The sequence below is a fragment of the Halichoeres trimaculatus genome, unplaced genomic scaffold (genome assembly GCF_033239565.1).
Source record: "Halichoeres trimaculatus isolate MK-OKI-2021-1 unplaced genomic scaffold, fHalTri1.1 fHalTri1_scaffold_12, whole genome shotgun sequence".
NCBI classification, from domain to species: domain Eukaryota; kingdom Metazoa; phylum Chordata; class Actinopteri; order Labriformes; family Labridae; genus Halichoeres; species Halichoeres trimaculatus.
In genome coordinates, this window is record NW_027437190.1 from 29590265 (window position 1) to 29602421 (window position 12157).

The following is a 12157-nucleotide window of genomic DNA, read 5'->3' on the forward strand; positions in this document are numbered from 1 at the left end:
TCTTCTTTTTTTTTAATCTAGAAACATGTTCAAACGATTAGGTCCACTACTTCGAGGATGAACCGGATTTTACCTAAAAAAGGTTTTCTGTGTTTAAAATTATGGTAGAATTTGAGACTGGACTCAAAAAATGTTTGCCTTTGAGCATAATTTACTAAGCTAATGAAGTTAAAATTGAATTGATTAATAGATAACTATAATAAAGATAGGTAACTATTTTTACTGCTTTGAGGCTAATAAAACTGAGCTGAGCCTCAGATTCTTCATGTTTTTGTTTTGGTGTGTTTTGTTTTTAATAATTAATCAACCAATAAATTTAGAATTGTGAAGGCAAAAAGACTATCCCTTGTGAATTATTTATATAAGTGGAAAAAACTTGAATCTATATATTTGCTGTTCTTGTTGTCTGTTTTTGTTTCCTATGTTCAGAATGACTGTGTTCCCTAACATACCTGTGCAAAACAAACTTTGCAATACCATATTTTCTTTTCGGGTAATCAAAATCTTTTACTTTTATTTTTTTCTGTGACAGAAAAATATGGTGTGTCCTTTGTGATCCATTGTTGAAATGTATATTTCCTGTCTTTGTTTATAAGTTTATTTACTTAAATCTTCGTTTTGTTTCTTACTGCTTATCCAGGTATTTATTTTAATCTTGATCATGTTAATTAAAGTGCAGAGTTATTGTCAATTTGATCTGTAGGCCTCCCACAGATGAAGTTAATGTCAAGTCAAGCTGTGGCTGCTTGACTCCAAATGCTGCTGGTAAACAGCTCCACCTTGTGGTGAGACACAGTCACTGCTAATCTTTCGCATACAATCACTCCATTCACTCACCGCACCAAAGATATGAATAAAGGACAAACTCCAGAGTATACTTCATTTGTATTTATTTATACTATGTCATATTTATATTCTATGTCATCAGATATTTATATATTTATAGATATTTATATACTTATGTACACATGGCAGTGCCGCCACACAAGAAACAAGTATTTCAACACAAAATGGATAACAAAAAAACATATTCAGTGCTATGCTGAAAGCACACAAAGTCTGATAAAAAAAAAAAAAAAAAAAAAAAACCAAAACAATTGTAAAAACTGGAAAGTGGGCAAACAGCACGGTGTGACTAAGTTTACATGTAGCCTATACATGATGCGCTGTCGCACCATTTGCAGGTTTTCATGTTACTTGGTTTTTCTGCTCCAGAACATGTGCAAATGTAGTGTTGCGGAAAAATGGCGTCGACTCCCCCAGAAATCACCAGGCAGTAAAAGAAAACAAAAATTAAATAAAAAGAAAAAATACAACACTTTGTACATGCTAAAAACAACAGACTGATGCTTTCTGAGGCAAGGGGAGAAGATCCAAGTAAGAGTTATTTGCATTAAGTACAGCCATGCATTAGCAGCAATCGTCACACATTCAGAGATACATTTCTGATAGCTTGCCTTCTCTCTCAAAATATTGGACCAAACAGACATGCTGTGTGTACGTTTTATATTTTCTCACATTCACCCGCTCATCAGAGAATACACTTTGGAATTAAATGGCTTGTGGATCGACTTAATGGTTTCTACTCTAAGTTTTCCTAAAGCCAGTTAAGTGCTCTTGTTTCACTCGCCAAAGAGAAAAGCATCTTTAACTTTGCCAATTCAGAAGCTGTCACACACTTGCACTTGCATGTGTCTGTGTGCAACAAGCGTAAGCTATCTCTTTTATAAATACAGTACGATTTTTATTCTTCTCTCCTCAGACCCCACATGGTCTACTTAACAAAAATAGATAAAAAACAACTTTCAGTACATTCTAGAAACAGACACACAAACTAGGGTTGGTCGTACAACAGGGGGCAGTAAGAGGCAGGTCCTGGTGGAGGTGGAGGTGTGTGGATTAGGGTGGAGGGGCACCACAGGCTCCCCTCACAGGAAGCTTTCATGGGTGCACTTTGAAGGAGAGCAGTTCTTCTGAGTGCATGTTGTTGAGGGAACGCAGCTCGGGGAGTTTGAGCAGCAGTTTGGTGAAGGTGGTGGCCGATTCCTCTCCGTGGTTCTGCATCACGAGGTTTCGCAGAGCCCGGATCAGTTTGTCCTGAAGGGCCTCCACTGAGTTCAAGTCCTGGATCCCTGAGCGGTCTGAGAGAAAGAGAAGCAAAGGGTTCATTTCCAGTTTCACGTGTGGCAGTTATCAAGCGTATGGTCAGCCCATCACATTGTAAGTCTTCTTACCGGCTGAGACGAGCACCACGGCCGTGAAGAGGCTCATTTCGTCTGAGTCGAGCCGCAATGCAGCAAGCTTTTCGCTGAACTCGCACATGGAGTTGAGCAGCTCGCCTGCACCCAGCGATCGTAACGTATCAAGGCTGTAGCGTTTCCCGCTCAGGAAAGTCACTGTTCGCTCAACCATGTTGAAAAGTGAGGCAAATCGAACCATCAGCACCTAAGAGGAGAAAAGAAGAAACAGATTTTATAGTTTCGTTTGTGTTTTTGAGAAATATCCCTAACAGAATCAGCTACTTGAGGAGTGTCCCAGGAGATTATGTTGAACCGTCTCACAGCTATTCAGAATTTATGAGCTCTCCCTCTCTCTTTCATTTCCACGCCAGAGTAAATATTAGTCAGCACACCGAGCTGATACTGTGCTCTGTTCGGGAAAGCCTGTGTTTGAAGAGGCCGCAATGTTTGACTTCAAAGCTCATACAGAATGACAGGAGGTGTTTACGTTTTCGCTTGTTTGCTCTCTTACCTCGAAAGTTCCAGCTTTCAGCAGGCTGACTTGGTCGTGCTCAGAGAGGTCACGGAAGCCTGGGATCCTCTTGGCGAAGTCGACCACTTCCCGCACGGCGGGAGTGAAGCTCATGGAGAACTCCTCCCAGATCTCCTGGCTTGGCTTCCGGGGGTCCACGTAGGGTGATGTGTTCATGGGACAGACCTGGAAACACATGAAAGAAAATCAGTAACGGAATAATTGAGCTTTGGTTGTAAAAATGTGTATTTTTAATAATATAAATTTAAAGAATAGGAAGTAATCCCCTTACCAGGTGTGCTCTGTTGTTCACACAGTGTGTTGGTCCTTTGTAACCACTTGAGGCAGGTTGTGTGTTAAATTGGCTGTTTTCTGAGGGTGCACCACTAGGGGCGCTGTTGAGCTGCTGCTGAGGCTGTTGCTGGTAGACTCTCTCCTCCCTGTAAGCAGTGTTGGTGACGCGTTGGCTGCTGCTGTACGCACAGTGCTGGAAACCTCCCACAGCCGAGCTGTTGTTCCAGCTGTTCCAGCTCTCCTGCTGCTCCTCCATGCGGTCGCATCCCGTCTCCAGGGGGACAGGCGAGGGCTGCTCCTGCCTCGATGACCTCTCCTGGTTATACGTGAAAGCATCCTGGTGCTGTCTGGTCACCACAGCCTCATCCTCGCCGCTGTCTGATCCGCAGGAGGAGGCTGAGCTGGAGTTTGTGTCCATTGAAACGACGGACTCTGAGTCCTGGGGACACTGAGGGGATGAAGGGTTGGAGCACGACGGGGAGTCGGAAGCAGAGGAGGAGGAAGAGGAGGCAGAGGAGTCGCTGGTCATCGTCTCCATGGGCAGCGAGGGGCTCTGGTGGCCGTGGAGCATGCTGTGCAGCTGGCTGTTATTACTCATCATGTTGTTCATGGCGTTCTGCATCTCCAGCAGCATCCTCTGCTTCTCCCGCTTTGGGATGCGTCCAAATCTGACAGCTGTAGGTAGACATGATGTCTATTAGCTTTAGTCAAGATTTAACCACACTCCATAAGAAGCACTTTTGTTCACACAACAAGCAACAGGTGCTGTCTTACTTCACTCTGAATGAATAAACTGTGCAATTGGCTTTGAGTGAACTAAGTGTGCTGCTCACCATCTCTGGACATGCCAACGGCCAGACACTTCTTGAAGCGACACTGCTGGCAGCGGTTCCTGTTGATCCTCATGATGGTGCAGTTCTCCATCTTAAGACACTTCTTGTACTGGATGTTCTGCTGGATACTTCTCCTGAAGAAACCCTAAGAAACCACCAGAGGGGTGTTTTCTTGTCATTTCATTGTTTCTGATTCTTGTTTTTCTGCAGAATGGCTCACTGCAGGAACTTGTCTCACCTTGCAGCCCTCGCAGGCATGGACACCATAGTGGAAGCCCGAGGCCACATCCCCACACACCTTACACAGCAGCACCATACCGTTGATTTCTGCAGAAACAAACATAGCCATTAATCTACGTGTACCACATCACATCACATCTCATTGGTATAACTGCTGTATTTTGCTTACTTGTGATGCTGCTCTTGGCGGATGTTGAGGAGCGACCCGCCTTCTCCACGCCATGTCCACGCTGGTTCTTGGCTGGGGGAGAGATGTCCACCACCATGCCCACGGCTCTGCTTGGCAACGAGGGGCGGGATGGGGTGGGTGATGTAGACAGGTAGCTGCTGCTGCTACTGGGGCTGGTGCTCATACAGGACTCTGGGCTGGAGGCGGAGCCAGAGGAAATATAGGCGATGACTCCACCTGTGGAGGGGGAGAGACAGTCACACATGAGGATGGGTTCTGCACTCTTTTAGACAGCATTGCAGAACTCAACACTCTAGAAGCCTCCTCCACTGTTGCAGTGCTACAAAGTTGTGTTTCCCTATTTAAAATGAAAGGATCAATCTTTTGGTCCTCACATCTGAGATGTTCTACACTTATAATGAGCTTCACTAATCCAGGATGTCCCAATATGAACAAATCTCGCACCACCTTTGCGTAATGCTCGTGTGAGTCTTTGAACTAACCATTCAGATACTCACCCTGGGATTATTCAAACACATTTCTTTCTCATTTGCATGAAGCTTCATATTTATTTTTAAGAAGTAACACCACTGAAACTAACTTTATCTTATCAAACTACACATCAATCTTGAGTTAGCCATAAGTTGGGACGATATCTGTAGTTGAGGTCTCACAAAAGGGTGAAAAGGTGCTTTGTTGGCCAAATAAACACACTCCTTTCAGTGCAGCACGAACAGGTGCCTCTGACACGCCTGTATGTGTGTGTGTGTTTCTTGGTCGGAGTATTCACTGCTGAGATTGACCTGCTTTATCACCCCAAGTGCCTCCTGGTTGGATAACGTGTTACATAACATGACTGGGACTCTATGGGAGTGTGCTCTGCTGACTGACACCAGACAGGGTCACTGAAGCACTGGAGCAACATAACAGTAGTAGCAAGAAAAGAATGCAAAAAGGGAGAATTTCCTTGTTATGTAATAAGATGTTCAGGGGGAAACCAGCCGGGTGAAAAACTTTAACAAAAAGTTTGTTTGGCACGTACGAGGCAAGGGTCACGTTACAAAAAAATTAAAATACAATAACCTGAGGAAAGGTCTATTTTTATCCAACATTTCTTCAATATCTGTTGTCTAAATGCCTCTGGGCAAGAGTGAAACACTTCACTGCTCCACTGGCAGTGTGACCCTAAATGTGTGACTTGAAGTAGGGCAGTGAGCTTCTCTCATCCAAACACAGCTTTCAGCTTCAAATTCGACGTACAGAAAAGAAGACGTGTCGAAATATTTGTAACAAGTTTTTTTTTCTCAATTAAGTCGAAAAAACCCTAAACTTAGAGGCCAGAGCAGATGATTACCTAACCCCAACTATGACTGTTCTCTTTCACGTCCCACCCACACGTGGACCTGTCATGAATTTCTGTGAAAGCGAAGCGCGAGGAGGAGGAAAAAAATCTAGGTCAGTGGCTGTTGTCTCACCTCGCCTCACGTGTACCATGCAGGCCAGCCTCGCGCCGGGGAGAGCTGTGTACAGTGGATTATGCAATGATATACGTCACAAGCGCCTTTCTGGCCAATCAGAAACTAGTTCGGCTGAAGCGTGCGCGAGGACGGGAACGCCCCTCGACCAATCAGAGTCGTGTTCTGGGACGCGTGTACACAAACAGGCACATGGCTAGGTACGCTGTCCATGTGAGCGGGGCCAGCGAAGATAAACACTGGCAGCTATGTCAAATGTACAGCGCCGCACTGACACTCCTAACCCCGATTGAAAACACGGTAACACGAATAGAACAACAACTTTAACGCGATGTAAGAACTTCAAAACTCATCTACATCACTTCTAAACACATTTATACAGATTTAAAACCCCAAGTTCACCATTATTAGTCAGGGAAGAAAAATCTGTCCCATTTCTGGGACGCCATTCATTGCTATGCTGACCTCCTACAGAGACTGCAGTTGCCCAGATCTCTGCCAAGACACTTAAAATGTTGCATATAGGAAGATTTAGCTACATTTTTTATATTTTGAACATTTTGTGACTTTTTACAACAAATACTGCAGTTCTTTTCCTCCCAGCTTTTGATATAAATATCAAAATAAGCATGATAGAAACTTGATGTGACGCTGCTTTTAACGTGTATTAGACCTACATACACAACACTTAATACACTCAATGTTAGAACTACTAGTTTCTGCAAAGTGCATGCATTTAGGACAATTTCTATGACATGAACACTACTTAAAACATTCCTCTCTTACCAGGCTTGGCTGTCCCGATGTCCTCAGGCATCTTTGATCGAGGAAACAAAAACCTCCAAATTGATGTTCAACTAAATTCGACACTAAGTCACGACGTCCTCCACGAGTAGGTAACTAAACTCAGCAACTATGACTTTGTACAGCGATGTCAAAGACAGCACCGACGCTCATATCAACATTCTGTCAGGAAATAATGTGCAAGTCGAGGGTACAAGTCGATGTCTGATTCAGAGGAACTCCCCTTTGGTTGTGTGACTGCGGGTTAGTCAGGAGGACTAAATGTTCTCAGTAGTGGACCTGCCCATGTGACCCATTTGCCACGCCTCTCCGCCCAGCCGCTCGAGCCACTTTAACCCAGTGACACACTTTTAGAACACCGGAGGGGCGGAGCTAAGCGCGTTTCCTCGACGTAACAGTGGAATGGTAACACAGCAGTCACGTTGCAGAGCACAACTGTGGGCTGCAGCCCGAACAGGAAAGTATGTTCATGCCGCGTGCGCTCATGTCCCGACCGTGGACGAAAGAGTCATCGAGTTTTTTCGCCAAGAGCGTGTTTTTTTCCAGTAGTATGACAACAAGCTGCAGCAGGCCATTCAGACCTTAAAGTACACGGAGTTCACGTGTAAATAATAAAGTGAGCAGTCATGTCGAGTGGCTGTGGACATTTAATTCACGTTTCATAAGTTCCATTCGCTGGTGTTTTAACATTTTGTCCTTTAACTTCTCCTGCACACAGACTAAAACAACAACACAGAACTTATTTTATGACTTGAATGCATTTATTTAGCTTATGTCTGTCTCGTGTTAGTTAGGGTCACATCAAATTTAACAACTTTAAAGGGAAAAATACTTTCACCACTAACATGCACAGGGATAATTTCACATGCATATGTACTTTTCCTAAGTATATGTACAAATGTGTTGTTCAGCACTTGTCTATACAGAAATTATCCTCTCCTTAATTAGTTGCATCATTAAAGGGTGTTTGATGCTTCAGCAAAACATAGCATATTAACAACATAGTCCTTTTGTGTTTCAACATTTTTATTGTTTTTTTCAAGCATAGAATACAAGAAAAACAGCTCCCCTTGTTCCTCATAGAGTCTTATGGCTGGCATACTGCTTGATAAGGACAAAAACAAGAAGAAAAGAAGAAATTAATATTAATAATAATAATAATAATTATAAAGAAAGAAAGAAAAATAAATAAATAAATAAATAGATAAATAACAATGTGCACCTTGTTCTCCCTATGACATATCTGTCCCATGTCAAAATGAATCAAACGAATTGACCAATCAAGATACCGACACTGAAAGCCAAGCTGTGAAAGGGCCCCATGTTAAATCATACTGATCTAACTACATAGACCTTTTAAAAATCAATTAATCTGCCAATTATTTGTCAATGAATCAATGAATGCTTTTTCTTTATCTTTGTTAAAACAATGTCTTTTGAAATTTGCAAGGTTTTAAAAAAAGTTCACATGACTTTCACTGTGGTGCCACTCTGTGTAGTTGACGCAAAGTTTGCTAATATCATCAACAACATAAAATGCCACCACAATGAAGTCGCTTTCAGCCTTACTTTCTCCCCCTCTGTCATAACTTTGCCTTTATCATCATATGCACATTTACATGTGACATAAACAAAGAGTGATGCAGTAATCGTGCGATACAACGCATCGATAAGGACACAAGTTGGTAAATGTTACTGTATTCTTATACCAATACAAGCCACTGTGCATGTAGTATCTGTGCTTGTATCTTGCAGATGAAACTTTTAATCCAAAACACATTTGAATGATCAGGACTTTGACATGCATTCTTAGTTGTGTCAAAAACTGTTTAAATGCCTCGGGAGTTTGTGTAGGGTTTCACTTTAATGTGCATTTATCCCTTTTAAGTCTTTATTTTTCAGTTGCTTTAATGATCTGCAGAATGAAATTATCATGAATTCACTACATGCTGTTTATGTTGTGATGCTAAAAGCCTATGTGAGGAACTTTAAGTTTGTATTGACTTTGGTGCCCCCTGTGGACAAAGCAGTGCTTCTTTGTGATTTTTCCTTTTAGGTGTGAAACTAGTGTTGTCTGGTATTACTTAAAGTGATGTCCTGGGATGGAACAAGTTGGGTCCTATCACAAGGTTTAGGGCAGAAATTACCCCTACAGCAGTGTTTTTGTGCAGCAGAAGCCCAGGGCGCACGCACCAAACACCCCCTCCCTGCTCCTCTGTCGGTTTCCTCTGCACTCAGACGGGGCCAATTTTTACTTGACCAAAAACACAAATAAACGGACTCCCACTGAACAAATCTGATATCGGTCTGCATTCACGCTTTATTTAGAGAATTTTCAGCGCGTTACTTTCACACAAAAACACTGCTAAATAAGGCTCTTGTTCTCATCATGTCTCTTCGTCCTGGCAGACTACCTGCGTTTGTTTATATCTGGCACGCTGCGCGCGCGGACTGATACACTAAGTGACGAGCGCCTCGTAGCCAGCTGTGGCTCTGCAGCGGAGGTAGTGCTGTTTTACGACAAGATGAGAACTAGAGCCTTATTTAGCGGTGTTTTTGTGTGAAAGTAATGCACTGAAAATTCTCTAAATAAAGCGTGAATAGGTACCCAACTTGTTCCATCCCGGAGTATCACTTAAATTTTGAAAGTCAAATTTGACTTATCAAGGGTTATTGGTTTGGAAATTGTTAAAAATGTCTCTGACAAAAAAATAGCGTCAAGGAATAAGGTATTAAATGACCTCCTGTTCCCTGTGGTCTTGGCTTGTTTGTTGTTATTGTTTTTTGTTGTTTGTTTTCTTTCTTCTTGCGTATGCATATTTTATAATGGACATTGATGAGCATGAGGTCATGGACAGTAAGTGCTTAATCAATCTTATCTCCAGTAGATTCATCCGTGGACTTCTGCATGTTGTTTTGTTTGTTTTTGGTACACAGACATTTTTGCCCCGAAGCTCTGTTACCATCCTTATGTATGCTTTGTGGCTAAAAAACAGACATCAGTGTCAAACACAGGCTCTTTTTTAAGACTAGCTAAAAAACCCGCACTGGGGCTTTAAACTGATAGTTACTGATTGATGAGTGGTGAGATTTGTTCGCCACTGGAACATATCTTCAAACTGCATCTTGCTGATCTGTCTCATTTTTGGAGAAACACCCCTACCCTGCTAATGTTCTCTCTCTCTCACGTTTGATCATAAAAACAAGTCCATTCATCCAACATGTGATCCCCTCTGCTTTTCCTGAATAGGCTGTTTGGTTTACAAGCTAACCAGCATTAAATTGATGCAATAAAAACAAAGATAAGATGCCTAAAATGCAGATAAGCCTAGGCTACTGGGGCACTATCTTCCAACGGGTAAACGGCTGTCAACAAGGCAAAAATCAACCCATACCAATGTTCAGCCAATACATCATCCTTTAGATTATAAAATATAACTTACATGAAAGTATTCTTTACTAATATCAGTGTTTAAAGACTCAGTGCTCCTCATGTGAAGTTTTTTATTACAATAACATAAAAAGTCATGTTTATCACGTTCATTTTTCCACTTCTGCAGATTCATAGCAGCTGTTTGTATCATCTCTCTGTGCTCTCTGTGCTTAATGACCGCTCTCTTGTGGACTGACATGTGACTTGGAATGACACCTACGCAGAGTTACTGAATCATAGACCTGCTTGGAAGACACTGATATATACAAAAGCTGAAAGGCCTTATGTTGGTTGGCCCTAGCTCTCATGACTCATCCTCCACAATCTGTCTCATCAGCTGAATACTTTGGCTGTTAAAAGCGACTCCTGAAAACCCTGAATGAAACCCTGAATTTGATTTGATCTGCTGTGTTATCTTTTGATTTAATCATTTCTCTCCATGAACAGTCTCTTTTTCCTTTCATTTTAATATTTGAGTATCACAGCGGGTGTAATTCTGTGCTCTGAAGGGTTTATTCTGTTGTGAATGAAGATTTACTTGTGAAGAAGCTTGTCTCTGTGCATTTGGCCCAATCCAGTGAAATGAAAGTGAAATTGTGCAATTGTTCATTTTTGACCACCGTGGAAGTCCCCAATCTGCAGCTGAGATCAGTCAGAGAGTAAGTCGGTTAAGTTTGGTTAAGGTGGAGTAACACCAGGTTGAAACAGACTTCACAGTGACATAGAGTTTGCAGACACAGTGGGAAGGAGATGGAAAATATTTGTTTCGATGTAACAGAATTAGACGTGTGACCAAGAGAGCTTTGGTCATTTTTTTTTTAGGACTGTTTGTTCTTTAACCAACATTGAGGGGGTGGATGGAAGAGGAACTACTAAATTAAACTACAACAGTATTTGTATTGTGACAGAAATGTTTGCCAATCTTGATACAAAAACAAGTATTTACACACTGATGTCAGTGTTTAAACACAACCCCACACAACCAGTCGTGTGGCCCTACTTTTGATCTCACTAACGCAAGGTTAGACTTTTTTGACCCAATTAATCTCAACCAGTCTTTCGAAGCCCGTCAAAAAAGTTAAAAACAAAGTGGGAAGATGAGACCAAAATGGAACAATAGTAGGGGGGACCAGGGTTGGTTGACACATGTTACTGCAAAACTAAAGGGTGCTTTGTCATAATGGTTGTATCAAGCTTTGGCCTGATGACATGCTGTTGGGATATTTTTTGAGCAGATATAAAAAGTTAAAGTGATTGAGGACCATTTATGGTTTTTAAAAGTCACAATCATTTTAATGCATTCTAAATTAAGGTGGTTAGTCACTAAATAAATACCTACCTAAAAAAGATGTTCAAAGCTTTCAATGGAGTTAGCTACCTGGCCAAAACTCAGGGTTGCCAGGTCTGGGCCCAGCAGTTAAAAGTAACCCAGGGGCTATTAAAAGTAGCAAAGAATGGGTAATTTGTAAAGCAGTCTCCCTAATGTCAGCCGTCTGTTTCTGAAACAGATTTTTGAAGGCAATCACGGCCAATTGGAAGTGACGGGGGCTATAGTACCACTATAGGGTGGCTGTCAGTCCCGTGAACTGAGCTGTGCATCTGATTGAGTGAGCTTGCCATCTTAATATCCTAATTGTATACCCAGAACAGTATATACTGATAATGAAATTAACGATTTGATACGATTGACCTCTTGGCCAGGTCACCCTTGTGAAAGAGATCATGATCTCAATGTTTTTTTTTTACCTGGTTAGATAAAGGTTAAATTAAAATGTAAAAAAAAAAAAAAAAAATCTAAAAAAAAAAACAAAAAAACCCCATGATTCAAACAGGAGATTTTTTTTTTTTTAACCAGGCTGTAAATAGATTAATTTCTGCTGTGAAAACACCTATCCTGGTTTGGTACCCATATTACTTCCGGTACTTCAAAAGCCAGACTCAAAGGGACCCTCAAAAAAAGCAGGTTCAAGCACTTCCGCATTGTCCTATTTTCTTAGACCCAAAGGTGCCACTTAAATAGTACAAAAGAAGCACAATGAATTATCAAAAACAGCCCCAAAACTAGCCAAATGGCTAATCAAATATGGACTATAAACTAGCCTAGTAGCTTATCAAGGGTGGTCAAAAACCAGCCTGGTGGCAAAACAAAAGTAGGCCA

At 41.7% G+C, this 12157-nt stretch overlaps 1 protein-coding gene across 1 annotated transcript; it reads right to left on the reverse strand.

Moving 5' to 3' along the window:
- Nucleotides 1–873: 873 nt before the first annotated feature.
- Nucleotides 874–6858, reverse strand: nr1d2a (nuclear receptor subfamily 1, group D, member 2a). The gene is made up of 8 exons (XM_074684003.1): nt 6549–6858; nt 4288–4524; nt 4117–4205; nt 3879–4023; nt 3044–3720; nt 2752–2937; nt 2235–2445; nt 874–2141 (listed from the first exon to the last, which is right to left on the reverse strand). The coding sequence occupies exons 1-8, from the start codon at nt 6577–6579 to the stop codon at nt 1942–1944; spliced, it is 1776 nt and encodes a 591-aa protein (XP_074540104.1). The 5' UTR covers nt 6580–6858; the 3' UTR covers nt 874–1941.
- Nucleotides 6859–12157: the final 5299 nt, after the last annotated feature.